The sequence below is a fragment of the Mchenga conophoros genome, linkage group LG20 (genome assembly GCF_057382185.1).
Source record: "Mchenga conophoros isolate Kocher_MC1m ecotype Shallow Benthic linkage group LG20, M_conophoros_male_GT1.1, whole genome shotgun sequence".
In the NCBI taxonomy this organism is placed as follows: Eukaryota; Metazoa; Chordata; class Actinopteri; order Cichliformes; family Cichlidae; genus Mchenga; species Mchenga conophoros.
Genome location: NC_140545.1, coordinates 300,844 through 316,372, shown reverse-complemented (window position 1 = coordinate 316,372; position 15,529 = coordinate 300,844). Strand labels below are relative to the sequence as shown.

The following is a 15,529-nucleotide window of genomic DNA, read 5'->3' as shown; positions in this document are numbered from 1 at the left end:
GAAAAAATCAGTCTCAGCGTTCAAATATTCCTCCAGAGAGTCATGTTTCAACCAAGCTTCATTTGTTCGTGTTTGAAGCTTAATTGAACCACATATCAAGGTAATTGCGCCCAAGTTCCTCAGCCTCTCTTCTCCTTACCTCCACCACACTGACACACTGTATCCAGGCTCACAGAAATAGATGGGCTTCTCTTTCAATTATCAGCAGACATTACTATTTTTTTATCTATACAACCACTCATATCAGGCCCTCCAGGGCTTTAAAGCATTTTAATGCTGTAGATATGCCCATTATCATGACTGTGTACATAACCGACTGTACACACTAAGAATTAGCATATCACTTATAGATATGGAAGCACTACACAAACGTGTTAATGGAAGAACTATTTTTTTGTGAATTTGGCAGTATGCAGGCAGTCAGTAGTGCAAGCTTTGGGACCGTTTCTATCTCAGATGTAATTCATATTTAAATGTTGTTATGCTTCTTCTCTTCTGGTAATTGTGTTTGCACTTCCTGGTTACTCTTGAAAGTGGATTCACTGAAGCGTTATGTTGATAGCTGTCTGGTAATCGCTAATTACAAAGACGGGCACATACACAGACTCTCACACTCGTTCATACACACAAGCTCACACATAAATGAGCTGAGCTTGTAATAGGGTCCCTGGCTATTATTCACTGATATCCTGGCAAATATGTGTACTCACACTGCGTAATGGTACTCTTCTGAAGCATCTGTATCAATATATGTAGATTTCTGAAGTGATACTTAAAAGCTTCGAATGGACTTGGTATTCAGCATCATAAAAATTAATTTAAGAGCATATTTTTATAGTACTGTGTAACACAGATGCTAATGTTATAACAACCTGTTACACACTAAAAATACCTTATTTTAAACTTTAACTTTGTACCAACACAGCACAGCATAAATATATTCTGCATCTTTCAACACCTGATGATTACAAGTACGCTGTTTCCTGAAGTCTTCACTAAGACCAAAACATGCAGGCTGTTGATGTAATTTTGGACATCAATCATTTGGAAATTGACTGCTGCGTGGCAGGTAGCATAGTTTTTATTTTCTGCCTTGTGGCTATAGCAGGGATGTCCCCGGGTACTTATAGCACCTTTCATTGTCGAAATTCTGCAATGCAGTGTTAAAGTGTCAAATACTCATCTATACTAAAACTATTATTGGATTAATGCTTATTTACAGTTACAATTAGTGTTTGTATTAAAGTATTAATACAAACACTGCTAGCTTTCCAATTTCATTGTACTACTGTACTATGTATGACTGTGCAATGACAATAAAGAGTTATCTTATCTTATCTTATCTTATCTTTGTCTCCTCTAGCTTGCGCTTAGCTTGATGCTGCAGGCAGGCAGGCCACACAGCCCCTCCCCTCACTAGCAGCTCAACACTTCTGCAATAGCACAACAAATTTGCAGAGTGTCTGTCTCTATGAAAAGGTTATTACTGAAGTATTAAGCAGTTATCATAATCGTCAATGTTAGCTGTTTAACTATTAACAACTACCTGAGAGCTGCATTAGCCATGTGTTAAAATATTATTCAGAAATTGAAAAGCAGGTATGGCAAATTAGTAAAATGACCAAGTGTATAATATCAAAATCTTTGTCATCCCCCCCTCCATGGTATCAAAAATAATATGGTATCGGTGTCATGCTTGAAATTATAGAATCGTGACAACGCATTAGGGATTTATGAGGATTTAATAAGTGCAGATTTATACATATTTTTTGACAGAAGTTTGTTTTGGGGGGAAACCTCATCTGATGCTGTTGGAAAGAGGGGGTTGTACTTTGTCTTGCTCAAACATTGTTCTGGTTTCATGATACAGATAGTACACTCTATCATGACAGATGTTGTGCAAATGATAGACAAAGTGCTATGTCAAAGTTAGCAAACGACAGAAAACAGGCTAGGAATTTTTTAAAGTTTAACATTTAATATTCTCATTTTGCTGCAGTAAAAATAAATGAAAGAAAACAAACCACAAAGCTGTGAGATGTGATGGAGGGAGGAACTGCTGCACAGTGTCAAAGTTGGTCTGTTCCGAGTCATAATGTAGCAAACTGGGTGTGTGTTACAGAGAAAGCGATCCCTCAGGGTGATTCAGTGTACGATTGGTTGTGAAGTGAGTGATGATAATGACCTCTCCTCTGCGTGCAGTGCAGTGAGAGTAATTCCTTTCACTTTGTCAATTTATCTGTGTGTTTCTTTACCACCTTTCCTTCTCATCTCTTGGCAAATTTAAATGAGGAAGTAACCTATATCCCTAGCTCACAGTGAGGCATAGAAACTGGATTTTTCTATAAGCTCCCAAATGTAGTGTCTTATGTGTGGGTGAGAAAGAGAACACTGATCATTATGATGTAGTATTTATATAAGAAATATACGCTATTCTTAAGATATATAACTTTTAGGATGTAAGCCACCTAATAAAGCAACGATTTGATAGCTTCATCTTATCATTTTTGCAGTAGTTTGTTTCCAAAAATCTGTTGAACAGTTTTTTCTTTTTATTTTTTTTTTCTTTTATTTTTCTTTGATAAACATAGTACATGCCAAAATGTGAGGACCTAAATACCAGGCATGCAGACAGATGAAGATAAAGTTTAAGAAGTGAACCTTTAATTTGGCTGAGTAGGGAGTCCAAGGACAGGATTATGCTCAGTCAATGAAGTGAGCAAAGTAAAAGAGGCAGTAACAAAAGATAAAATGTTGGACTGAAAATGATGACATGTTTAGTGCAGATGGCACTGGCTGCCCTCCATGTCAGTCACTGGGGGTCCATCAGATGAAATTATACAGCATGGGACCAATTAAAGTTGGAGCTGAAACTCTGTCTCGAGATGATATTATATTTGCATAATAAATACAAATCTACAATGCACAGATTTGTTACATCCGTGCAAACCTAAACTCATTTCCTAATGTACATAATTTATATTAAATAGTACTTATCAAGAAGGGAATCGCAGTTAATGTACTAACAATTTGAATCTATAATAACCATAAGGCAGCCATCAGGAGCTCTTCCAGCCTTTTGCCGTAGCTTAAAACAAGGTCATTGCTGCAATTAACTTGCCATTCAAAGAGCAGTTATTCACAAAATACCTTGTTTCCACTGAACTTAAGCTTCAGGCATTTGTATGTTATCTATTCATTTATTCCCTAGAATATAATTCGAGTTTTAAAGCTGCATTTTATAAGTATTGTACTCTTCGCAGGATCGTGAAGCTGCCCTTTACAAACAAAACATCACCATCCTTAGAAAGAACATCTATTTTTAACCTCCTCATCTTTCTCAATAAGCACATTTGTGAAGCAGTCATTCCTGCATAAATCTTAGTCAGCCCCCACAAATCAGAATCACAGCTGGTTTTCATACCTGTGATGATATGTTATAGAGGAGAGGTGAAATTATTATAGCTAAAGTGAATCTGATTAATCCATGTTGGTACATCTTTTGAGGCCTATTTAACGAAGCATGCAGTACAATGCAAAAGTCTTGATCCACCCATCTTTTCTTCATATGATGAGATAAAAATGGGAAATGGGTGAAGCAATTTATTGAAAAGTGCAAGCGTAAAAAGAATTACATTGCATACAGCACAACAGAGCTGACCAAATCCAACATGCTTGAAAGTAAATATTTGGTATGATCATCTTTATACATAGTCGGAACTTATGATTTCTTTAGTGTTCAGGAATAGTTCTCCAGGCTTCTTGAAGGACTGACTGCCTTTGTTATGCTCTCTGTCAGGAGAACCGAGAGTTGAGATCTTTTTGTTGTTGTTGTTTTGTACCCAGGTGTGCATGGCATTGGCAGTATGTTTGGGACCATTGCCGTGCTGACAAATGAATCTGTTGTCAATCAGGTGCTTTTCCGATTGTGCTGGCGCATCAAAATCTGACGTTACTTTTGTCTGTTCATAATTCCATCAATTTTGATAAGATCCCCAACATCACTGGCTACAATAGAGCCCCCAAGCAATGGCCGTGTTTCACAGATGGCTGCAGACACTCTCTGTTGTGCCACTCTCCTGAGCTCCAAAGATTTCGAATATATCATAGTATAAGACCTGTTGCCACTGATTTTCAGTCCACTCGTGTAATTTGGCATACTTCAGCCTTCTGTCCTTGTTTGCCTCCCTTGAAATGTCTTTTGCCAACCACCCTTTCACTGATGACGCTTCAGTGAACAGTTGATGGACCCACTGAAGGGCCAGATGTATCTCTCAGGTCTTTGTTCGAGGATTTTTGTAAAGGACATCTGTAGCTGTCCGTCTGCTGTCCTTTGTTGCACTTGTTGAATGATGCATAGATCAGTGTTAAGTGGCTTAGCAAACAAAAAAGAAAAAAAATCCCTCTGAAAATGTTCAGGTACGAGGACTGGACTGAAAATGAGTGAAGAAGCAGCCAAAGTCCAAGAAAAAACTGAAAGAACTTCAGAAAGCCTGGAGGACTATTTTTCAAGTCGGCTTTTAAAATAAAAGTCTCACTCCTTGGCAGCAAAATGTAAAGAAATGAGGCATGGCTCCAGAGTTATCCACAGTGCCCTATCCAACCTCATGTCTATCAACACTGACTTTATATCTTTCATGATCTTTCTGTTGACTCGCTCGTGTCTTAGCTCATGCTCTCATCCTCTTCTATATCCTCTACCTGTGTTGTTCCTCCCCCTCCTTATTTCTTGCTTTCCTGCAGTGACATTTGTGGGGGTGATTATAGATGGTTGTCCCATCCCTGAAGAGCTGTGTGTCATCAGAGTTACTTCCATCTGACTGACTGGCCATGAAGTGTCAGAGGAGTGGACAGATGGATGGATGGTTGAGGGTTAGAGACCTAGAGAAACAATCTTTCACTCTGTTGAACCCAAAAGTGCTAAGCTTCATTGGCCTGTGACAGGTTTCCCAATAAAAATTGAAGTCTACTACCCCTACAGATATTTTTACCAGGCATTATCGTTTCTGGCCACTGTAGTAATACAGGCGTTTTTCATAGTGAAGCTTGTCTATAAATGTGAATTGTTAAATTTGATGAAATAACTCTCCTTCCCACACATTCTTTATAGATGCAGTGAATATAATGAATGATATAATGACTGAATATATTATTAGAAGCAGAACAGCATTTTGATCATATTGTGTGCCACACATTTGGATTTAAGGGAGGAAAGACATAAACTGTAAAGTGTAATAGTTCACTTGTATCACTTAGCAAGGTTTGGTGAAGTCATATTTTTTAATGTATCCTTTATTTAATGAAGTAAAGGAATACTAAAATATTTAAGAATTGTGTAATAATATAATCTAATTCTTGATGAATCATTTTGTCTTTTAAAAACAGTGGGACATGGTCACGATTTTTCTTAGATGTGTTCAAATATGACAAATAATAAAGAGGGAAAAGTCTGGCAATAGACTAACTAGATAGTAACTAGATAGTAACTAGATAGTGGCAGTTATTATTGCTATGCAATAATTTAAAGAAACTAAAACAACTAAACAGTTAACAAATGTTCGGACTGTGAAACACTTTATAACTCTGTTTTGAAGCATCCTATACAAATAAAGTTTTTATTATTATTTTTACTATTACCCCACGTCTCCACTTATGTCAGCTGGGACATACTTCAGCCCCTGCAACCTTGAATTAGATAAGCAGTTAACAAAACAGACTGATGGATGATAATCAACATCATTTCTTTATGTAGTCACGCTTTTTCATTGTTGCATAATAACCAATGACGAGGTGTCAAACAAAATGTTTATTTGCTGTATTCTTAATCTCCTGTTGAACCCATTCAAGAACACTGTCCATTTTACGACTATGTTTCTCTTTTTGCTGTATGTGTGCGGGCTTACTCAAACCCGTACACACACATAGACAATGAATGCACTGCTTCCTGTAGGTGAATTCTGCACTTCAGGAGGTAAATGCACCACAATCCCTTGTGGTGCATTTACCTACTTAGGCAGGATTACTTAGACTATACGCATACAATTAGAGAGGAGTGTGTCTTTAAGTGGAAGCCCATCTCTCACTGCTTCGTATTTCAGTCTCCCTCTATCTTTCTCTTTGTCTCACTTCCCCCTTTTTTCGATAGAATCTTCCTGTTATAAAAACAGAAATAGGAATGTGAATCTTTTTTTTAAAAGCATTTTATGGACCACAAATTAAAAACAAGTTTCGTTGTAAATATTTATTTTATCTCAGCTGAGTCCACTCACTAAATTAATCTTAGTTTATGGTGCATGTAGTTTACACATACAATAAAAATCCTGTTTTACAAAGCACATGTTCATATAAATTTTCATAAACAGTGATTATTTAATGCTATTTCTTACTTTCAGAAATGGTTGAGCTTATCAGGTATTTAAAGGCTGTGAGCTGTGGCTCGCTGACCTGACGTGACACGGACTGCCATCATCACAAATCTTTGTGTCTGTCACTCCTCAGACCATCTCTGATAATCCATCCATCACACATAACTTCACAAGAGCACTCAGTTCCACTCAATAAGCTCCCGTCCGACCCTTATAGGCTTTAATAATCCAGAGAGAGCTGGTCCTCTTATCAGAGGACGTGACTATTCAGACCAAGAACTGACCTTCCCGCCTGACCTAGATGCTTCATGTGCATGCATGTGCACTCTGTGATTATTTGCGCATACAGAAAGCCCATCATTCTGTGTGTTTGTGCACATGTGGGACTGTGGTATGAGCCAGAGAGGAAGGCAGGGGAGCTGATGGAGAGATCAGACAGTCTTCTCACTGCACAGCATCTGCTTAGAAAATATCACTTCCTCTCACTGTTTATCCATCTCTTTTCTTGCTGAGAGAAATTTACCTCCACCTCACGTGCCAACTTTAGCATCATCTTTCTCAGTCAGAAATGACCCCGGCCTGCAAAGGAGAAGAATTTGCATTTAGCTTACTGCAAGCGCACGCGAGCATGTGTGTTCTCTCATAGCACTTATTAAAGCTCTTTCTTTAATGTGTGCAAACCCAGCTTTTTCTTTCTGTTGCATATATAATAGCTGATGGTGGTATCATCAGAGACAGACCAGCTTGACTAAATGGGAGCAGCAAATTGACTGTAGTATTAGGAGTGAGGGGCCTCTATCAGGAAATCTAATAGGATCCCATTAAAGAAAGCTTGCAGATGAATATGATTAGGTTTTCTTTCCTTCTAATGGGAACATCTTCTGAAGAGGGGAGGAGATGAAATGTTGTACAGTGATAGGGCCTTTGTACCACTGATAGGATTGTTATTGCCTGATTTGGGTAGAAAGGCCATTAAAGTTCTTGGAAGGGACGATAAATGTTCTCTGTAAGTATACTCTCAGTTATGGCTGTGGACCATCGCTGTGTGTGGGCAGTGCTTTACTTTGTAGATGAAAAAGCATCCCTTAACTTAAATGCCTTCATATCAGGCTTGTTTTGCCGAAATCTGTGACTAATGAGTATGAGGTTTCATCTTGAATTTCATCTCCCTCGCCGAAATAAACCGAATGGCTTTTCTGTGTGTGTGTTTATGGTTAATGGTAAATGGCCTGTATTTATATAGCGCTTTACTAGTCCCTAAGGACCCCAAAGCGCTTTACATATCCAGTCATCCACCCATTCACACACACATTCACACACTGGTGATGGCAGCTACATTGTAGCCACAGCCACCCTGGGGCGCACTGACAGAGGCGAGGCTGCCGGACACTGGCGCCACCGGGCCCTCTGACCACCACCAGTAGGCAACGGGTGAAGTGTCTTGCCCAAGGACACAACAACCGAGACTGTCCAAGCCGGGGCTCGAACCGGCAACCTTCCGATTACAAGGCGAACTCCCAACTCTTGAGCCACGATCACCCTAATGTGCGCATATGTATTGCCGCTGTGCTTTTCTTACTCGGACCAACAGACTGCGACAGAAGTGTTTCATTAGATTATAAAATGACTATCGTAAGCACAACATTTTAAGCAGATTATTGTTCATTGTAGAAAAGCCTCCTGTGCACTCTTTGCAAGTCCTCAAATAACAACCAGTGCCTTTGTGTGTGATCTCTCAAAGAGGACTGCTGTAACGAGAGTTATTTGGCTATATTTTGTAGATTATCTGTCTTGGGAGTGCTTTAAAGGTATTGACAGGGTTCTTCTCTTTACTGCATCTCTACACAGATTGTCTTATTTTAGTAAGCTGATGTGTGAAAACATGTGTGTATGTATATGACTAATAGCAGTAACAAGTTGACTGACTAGGGTCTATAGGGTCCCATAACACCTCAACTGCATCAGCACCATGTGCTGATAGTATCTATGTAAATGTATCTGCTAATAGTAATCGAAGTGAAAATAGACTTTCCAGAAAATGATTCAAATACACTGTGTGTATTTATCTGTAGTAGAAGCAGTGCCCTTACAACAGTGTAAAAGGACTCCACTTAATACTCCAAGTAATGATTAGATGTAACATAACAAGTAGTACATTAACTGGCCACTTTATTTGTTAAGCATTCCTGGGTATGGCCCCATGCTTTTAAAACGGCATTAATCCTTCATGGCATATTATCAACGATGACTCCTCGTAAAACAGATGTTGGAGATTTGTTAGCTGCACATCCATTATGTGAATCTTCTGTTCCTCCACATCCCAAAGGTGCTCTATTGGACTGAGATGTTCTCAATGTGGAGGTAATTTGAGTACTGTAAACTGTAAAACCATGAGCTTTGTAACCTGGCGAGTTATCCTCCTGGAAGCATCCATCAGAAGATACACTGTGGTCATAAAGGTTGGACAATTCTCGGGAAGGCTGTTATATCTGAATGATGCTCAGTAAGTACTAAGGAGCCCAAAGTGTGCCAAGAAACTATCCTTCATACCATTACACCAGCAGTCTGAACCACTGATACTAGGCAGGTTGAATCTAAACTTTTATGTAGTTTACACAAAATTTTAACCCTAACATCTAAATAACACCTTACCTGCCCATTGATTTCCCAATGGGCAGGTAAGCTTTTGATACTTAGATGTTCATTGGGAGTGACCAGGATGGACAGGACTGGAAATAACACAGCTCAGGTTGAGTTTGAAGACAAAGTACGAGAGCCAAGGAAGATTTGAAAATGGACATGGTTTAGACAAGGCCAAAGAAGCGATAGTGCTTATACTGGTCAAAGGATGTTGGATATGGAGCTTACAGGTAGGAGGAAAAGAGAAAGGCCACAGAGGAGATTCATGGATGTAGTGAAGGACTTACAGAGGGTTGGTGTGACAGAGGAGGATGCTAGGGATTGGGTAAGATGGAGTCAGATGACTCGCTGTGGAAACAGCCACAAGAAGAAGAGCAGTTGCCTTCCTATCAGCTCAAAGCAGTCTGGCTATTTTCCTCAGGCATCAACAAGGGATTTTTGCCCAGAGAACTGCTGCTCAGTGGATATTTTGTCTTTTTGGACTATACTCTGTAAACCCCAGAGATGGAGGTGCAGGAAAATCCCAGCAAATCTGCAGTTTCTGTAATACTCAGACCAACAGCCATGACAAGTTCAAAGTCACCTAAAATCGCCCTTCTTCCCTATCTTCTGATCCTGGCTTTGATCTGAAGTCAGAGCAGGTTGTCTGGACCACATCTACACGCCTGAAACCATTGAGCTGCTTCCACGTGATTGGTTGATTAGAAATTGACATTAGTGGGCAACTGAACAGATGTGTTCAGACTAACGTACTTATAGTGTAATTTAGTTTGGCGCGTGTGTGTGTGTGTGTGTGCGTGTGTGCGTGTGTGTGTGTGTGTGTGTGTGTGTGTGTGTGTGTGTGTGTGTGTGTGTGTGGACACCTGTGTTATGTTCTTTGCATAAGCTATGTTCAGTACTTTCAAATGTTAGCCTGTTGCTCTGGAGCAGGGGTGTCAAACTCAAATACACAGTGGGCCAAAATTCAAAACTGGAACAAAGTCGCGGGCTAACATTAATACTTATTGAAAGAAAAATCTTCCTCCAGATTTAAGAATGAATCTCTTCTTATGGACTCAAACAAGTTTTGCTGAAAAACTGAATATGGAACAAGCAAAGCTTAATACTAAACAATATATATATTAGCTGTATAATACCAGTAGGCCAGCTCTAATAGTAATTTGGTATGGCTTCGTGGGCCAAATGTAATTAGGCTGCGGGCCAAATTTGGCCCGCGGGCCAGAGTTTGACACCTATGCTCTAGAGCTAACTTGTCTTTAACAAGTACTGGTAGGTGGTTTAGTGACCACATACACACACCGTATTTATGCATCAGTTTTGTGTAAGTACAGTACATTAGTGTGATTACTGCACAGGAATAGCTTGACTGTGCTTTACCACAAATGCCATGCTCTTGACTATAAAGAAAAACAAATAAATAAAGGTTAAATATAAAGAAAAAGTCTTTTCAAAGTTTTATGTGTAGGCTTAGCTGGATCAGGTCTAATGAATTCAGTCAAACTTGTTGTTTAGCTGGAAAACAAGAACAAATTACTTGCTCTTTTTACTCATGAATAAGAAATGAACACCATTAAAAATAAAGGTTGCTTTCCCAGCTTAAGTTGTGTTTTCTTTAGCTTTTGAATTTATTCTCTTCTATATTTTTCATCCTTTCATTCTTTATTCTTACAGCATGGCTTCTTCACTGGGAAAAAAGGGGGAGATTTAATATAGTTATTGTAGTGTTGTCTCTCTTTGAACTGAAGATGAAATTGCTTTTGACTTGCAAATATTTCAGACTGAATTGGGCTAAATGACTTTTGGGAAATGTCCCCGGCATACAGTGTCCTCCTCTTTCTCCTCTCTAAAGGTTAATAGTATCTGCTCTCAGTGAATGAGTCAGTGGACTTTACTGTGCCGTTCAGTGACAGACGAGGTTTGGTTGGAGCGTCTCTTTTTCTCCCTTCGGGTAGAATAGAGTCAGCAGGCCAAGTCTTGTTCTGGTGGGCATTGATACATGCAGCATAGAGAAGCCTTTAAAGAAGATGAAAGCAGTGGAAGAATGAATAGCCGGCAAATTAAAATAAATTGAACATGAAATACAGTAGCATGTGCTTCTGTGGGATTTGAATGAATGACCTCAAGTCGGCTGTGCTTGACTAGAAAGTTGAGCTACTGCAGACAGATTTTATTAAATGCAATAGGTGTTTTACTAAATTAATTATCTCTTTCTCCTTGTCGCTTTCCACAGGTACGGAGACATGGTTCCTAAGACGATCGCGGGGAAGATCTTTGGTTCAATCTGCTCTCTGAGCGGGGTGCTGGTAATTGCCCTGCCTGTCCCTGTCATCGTGTCCAACTTTAGCCGCATCTATCACCAGAACCAGAGAGCAGACAAGCGGCGGGCGCAGAAGGTACAGGTGAACACAGTTTTATTCCTCTTCAGCGGGGTCCCAGAGGGTTGGATCTCCAGACCTCCAGCCCACAGGGGAGCTCTGACATCTCTCTCACCCCTCAGAGGAGGGGAGGACTCCACAGGGTTCAGGTCATCCCTTTAAGATTAACGTGTTTGTATAATTTACATTGACTGACAGTATTTTCACATTAGCAGTAGTATGCAGTACCCACTGCTCCCAGTGAGTATTGTCAAACTTTAATAGTCTGTCTGATATGCAAACTGAAATTCTCTATTTCTCCATTAACTTAATAAATAGATTCACTTTGGGGGGATTCTTTCCTCCAGAGTATTTATATCTTCACTCGTCTTTTTGTGCAACATTAAGTAGATATTCTCATGCTCCTGCAGGTCAGTGACCTCCTTACACTGGATAAAATTACCCTTCTCTAAATCTCATACAAGGCATTTCAGTCCTGCGAAGCTGTTTTTCCCCCCACAGCTGCATTTATTTACCTTTATGAACGTCCCGTATTTGATTTAAACTCTAATGTCATTTTCCGCATGGCAGTTTGGCCTTTGCTGTATATCATGATAAATTATGAAAGAGGAGGGGTTATACTTTTTCAGTTTCGATAGCCCTAGGAGTAAGTTTGTCAGGCCAAATTGTTTTATGAGTCATTTCATTTTTAGAGTCCAGTCACAGCACAACTTCTTTTCTGTGTTGCCTCTTGGATGTTTGTAGCTGTTTTTCCTGGAGCGAGGAGTTCAGCCACCCAGTCACATGCATCCTCTGGGGGATCCTGTCTGTCCCTCTGTCTTCGATTCCTCTCCACAAATGGTTTTTTTTCTTCTTTTAAATAAATGTAGCAAGTCTCTGACTTTCATAATTGATCTGTGGACAGGCTAAGGTTGTTGAGTGTATTTAATATGGTAGCCATATGTAGGCCAATTTCATAAGCCACCTAGGGTCAGAAAACAGTTTTGGAACATCTGGTATAATATCCCTCATTAACTCAGAGGTCTCGAACAGCCACTGCAAAGTTTTCCCTCAGGACAGCCGCAGTGCTGCTGAGTGAAAACGTGCGAGACTGGCCAAGCAAACGTGACTGTAATAATCTCGATTTTACAAATTTCGCAGCGATCACATCGCCTCAAAGTTAGGCTCTGGCTCCAAACGTTACTTTGCAAACTCTTTCGACAGGCGTCACGGTGATGTAAGGGGTTGTGACACGTAAAATGCTGCAAGAATCAGAATAGGACATTGTCTGGATTTTTCTTTTCTTACATGAAGCACGCTGAGAGATAGGATGTGTCAGCCAGGTTTGGATTAGACTGCCTGAGCAGAGCATGAGAGTGACAAGAGACACAGGGCGACCGCTCGCTCCTGGTCAATTACTGCGCTATTCTCACATCAGCTCAAATCAGCACAATGGGACATTACATGGAGTTTATGTTAGGGGACTAGAAGGTTAAGGACTGTTTAGCGTCTGATCTGACAACACTGGCCTTTAGCATTCTCACATGTACTTTAACAGGTAGTGCATAGAAAGGATCGTGGCTGGAGTCCAAACAAAGGGGCAAATGTGTGAAAACGTTTAGAGATTTTTGCCTGCTCCTTTATTCAGAAGGATTCGTCACCGTGGCAGGTTTGACAGATTTTTATGCCAGATGCAATTCCTGACATAATTCCAAAGGGATTAATTTCTCCGCCTGGGAAAAGAATCAATTAAATCAAACTTTTAAATCTGTTTACATTTTAAGGTTTTTGTAATAATGGTCATTGTAACAAATGATAAGATTGACTTTGATGTTGCCTTGTTTAAACTCTGGGAAGTGTTATTCACTTGGCTGTATCATTAATAACACATTTATTATGGCAGTATTAACAGATCGATTATATAAACACCAGACAAAAATCATTTTCCATCTCTAACGCCAAACTTCTGCATTAGTATGAGATTTATTAACATAAATAAAGGCTCTGGGTGCAACATACAATATAAAACTTTCATAAAGTATTATTGTTATTATGATTAGTGACACCAGAGTGAAAATTAAACATCTTACGGTTGGTGAATCCTGCTCCCATTGTGAAACAAATCTGATCAAATCACAAAAATTCGGTCCTAAAGACAAAGATTATTTGACTTTTTGTGCATTTGAATTATCAATATTATAGTAATTTGAGGGTGAAAAAGCAAGATTTTCAGAGGTTTTAAAGCCACGTTAATGAGTTTTTTCATTGCCCCCTGGATATCCATGGCCTGCATTAATTTTATGTTCACCCAGGATGAGCTCTTATTATTATGTAAAATATCAGTTCCCTCAAGCCAAAGTAGTCCTTTAAATCCACAAGCTAAATGTTATCATTACTCAAATCTCATCCAAAAACCCAATCCTAAATCCTAAGATACCCTGTCAGAGAAGTGAATATCAGCATTTTCCCCTCTTTGCATAATTTTCTCTTTCAGTCCGTCCTTGTGAGATTTCACCCTTGTAAGTATAGCAATAAAAAAACACTCAAAAACAGATTTATAGAAATTTTAATGGTAGATGGTTTAAAGTTCCTGTCTAGCCCGGTCTTTAGACCTTTATAAAATCGTGATGTGTCTGTGAGCGAAACTGGGTAGCAGCATCGGCTGGCTCACAAACAAAACTGGGCCAGTAATCATAGTCTGCGGGCAAAGCTGACCATTTCTATTCTCGTGAGATAGATAGTGGTTTATTTGGAGCTGGCAAACATACAGTGCACACACTGACACATATTTTCAGAGTCCATTCCTTTCTCTCATCACTGCCATTCACACCTCTCCAACTAAGGCTTTTTCCCTCACACCCTTCACTTGTTTGTTAGACCTTTTCACTCATCTCTACTCCCCTGCCTCCATCCATTACCACTAACCCCTCCCTGTCCCCCTTTTTTTCTCACCCTCTCTGTGATTAATGCAATCCATCTCAGCACACATTCTCTAAATCTGTTTAAAGTTCTGCAACTGTGGGCTGCCCACCACTAGGGCTGCCACGATTAGTCGACTAGTCACGATTACGTCAACTATCAAAATCGTCGACGACTGATTTAATAGTCGACGCGTCGTTTGAAGCTTTGTAAGATCCCAAAAGCAGGAATAAGTAGCAGGATTTAAGAGTGTAATAACGGACTGAAACAGAAGATGGCAGCACTGCATGTACAAAGATGCCAGCTGCCGTTAAACCCCGAAGAAGAAGAAGCTGTGTCCCAGAATTCATAGCGCGGCCCAGCGCAGTTGTCAACAATGGCGGCAGCTAGTTAGTTTTAATATTACTCTTATTATTCTTTCTGGGTCACAAAATAAACGTTTAACATATTTTCAGGCGAGAATGTAGCTGTGTAAACCTCAAATATCTGCTCAGTTTATCAAGACACCGCATATTTTCAAAAGCGCTCCGACGTTTTCGGAGACGTCTGTTACCCACTAGCTCGATAGCTAGCCGGGGGCCATGAGAGCACCGGACTCCCGGCAGATCGTTTTCAAACCCACCGCCCTACTCAGGTTAAACATATACAAGTCACTTAGATAACTTAAAAATGTTATTGTTTGGCTTTTTTCAGTATTTTATTTGTTCCTGAGTAAATCGGCTGAGTTTATTAAACTCCACCGAAACAATCTGCACATTTAATTAGAATTCAATTAACTATCATCTTGTCTTTATTTTTAGTTAGCACAGACCTTAAACACTTAAAGCTGTAAGCTAATGATAGTTATATAAGAGCAGATGCTGCTGGTGCAATAAGCTGTACTTTTACGTTCAATGGATGATGATCTGATTAGTCGACTAATCGCAAAAATAATCGGTGACTAGTCGACTATCAAAATAATCGTTTGTGGCAGCCCTACCCACCACCCAGTCTTAACTAACTGTAAGCTTGTCTGCTGAGCAAGCCTCCGTGGTGACATGACCGCAGGTGCAAGGATGAAAAGAGACAAAGAGAAGATGGAAGGATGGCTGAAAAGTCAGAAAATTAGCCAGAAAAGCAGTTTGAGAGGATGAAATGTATAGGTGAGGAAAAGAGAAAAGCAGAGGAGCAGTGAGGAGGAAGGCCAGAGGGTGAGCAGGGGAAGCAGAGGGAGCATAGGCAGAGGGTAGAGCTGGAGGCAGTGTTTGTCCC

General features: G+C 39.8%; 1 protein-coding gene across 6 annotated transcripts in view; it reads left to right on the top strand.

Moving 5' to 3' along the window:
* Positions 1-15,529, top strand: part of kcnd3 (potassium voltage-gated channel, Shal-related subfamily, member 3) — a 122,451-nt gene that overhangs the window by 82,004 nt on the left and 24,918 nt on the right. For 4 of the 6 annotated variants that reach the window (XM_085260676.1, XM_085260672.1, XM_085260674.1 and 1 more), the window contains exon 4: positions 11,236-11,404. In XM_085260676.1, coding sequence (XP_085116802.1) covers positions 11,236-11,404 — 169 coding nt within the window. The remainder of the gene's footprint in view (positions 1-11,235; positions 11,405-15,529) is intronic. The other 2 variants (XM_085260677.1, XM_085260675.1) reach the window with 1 other exon arrangement.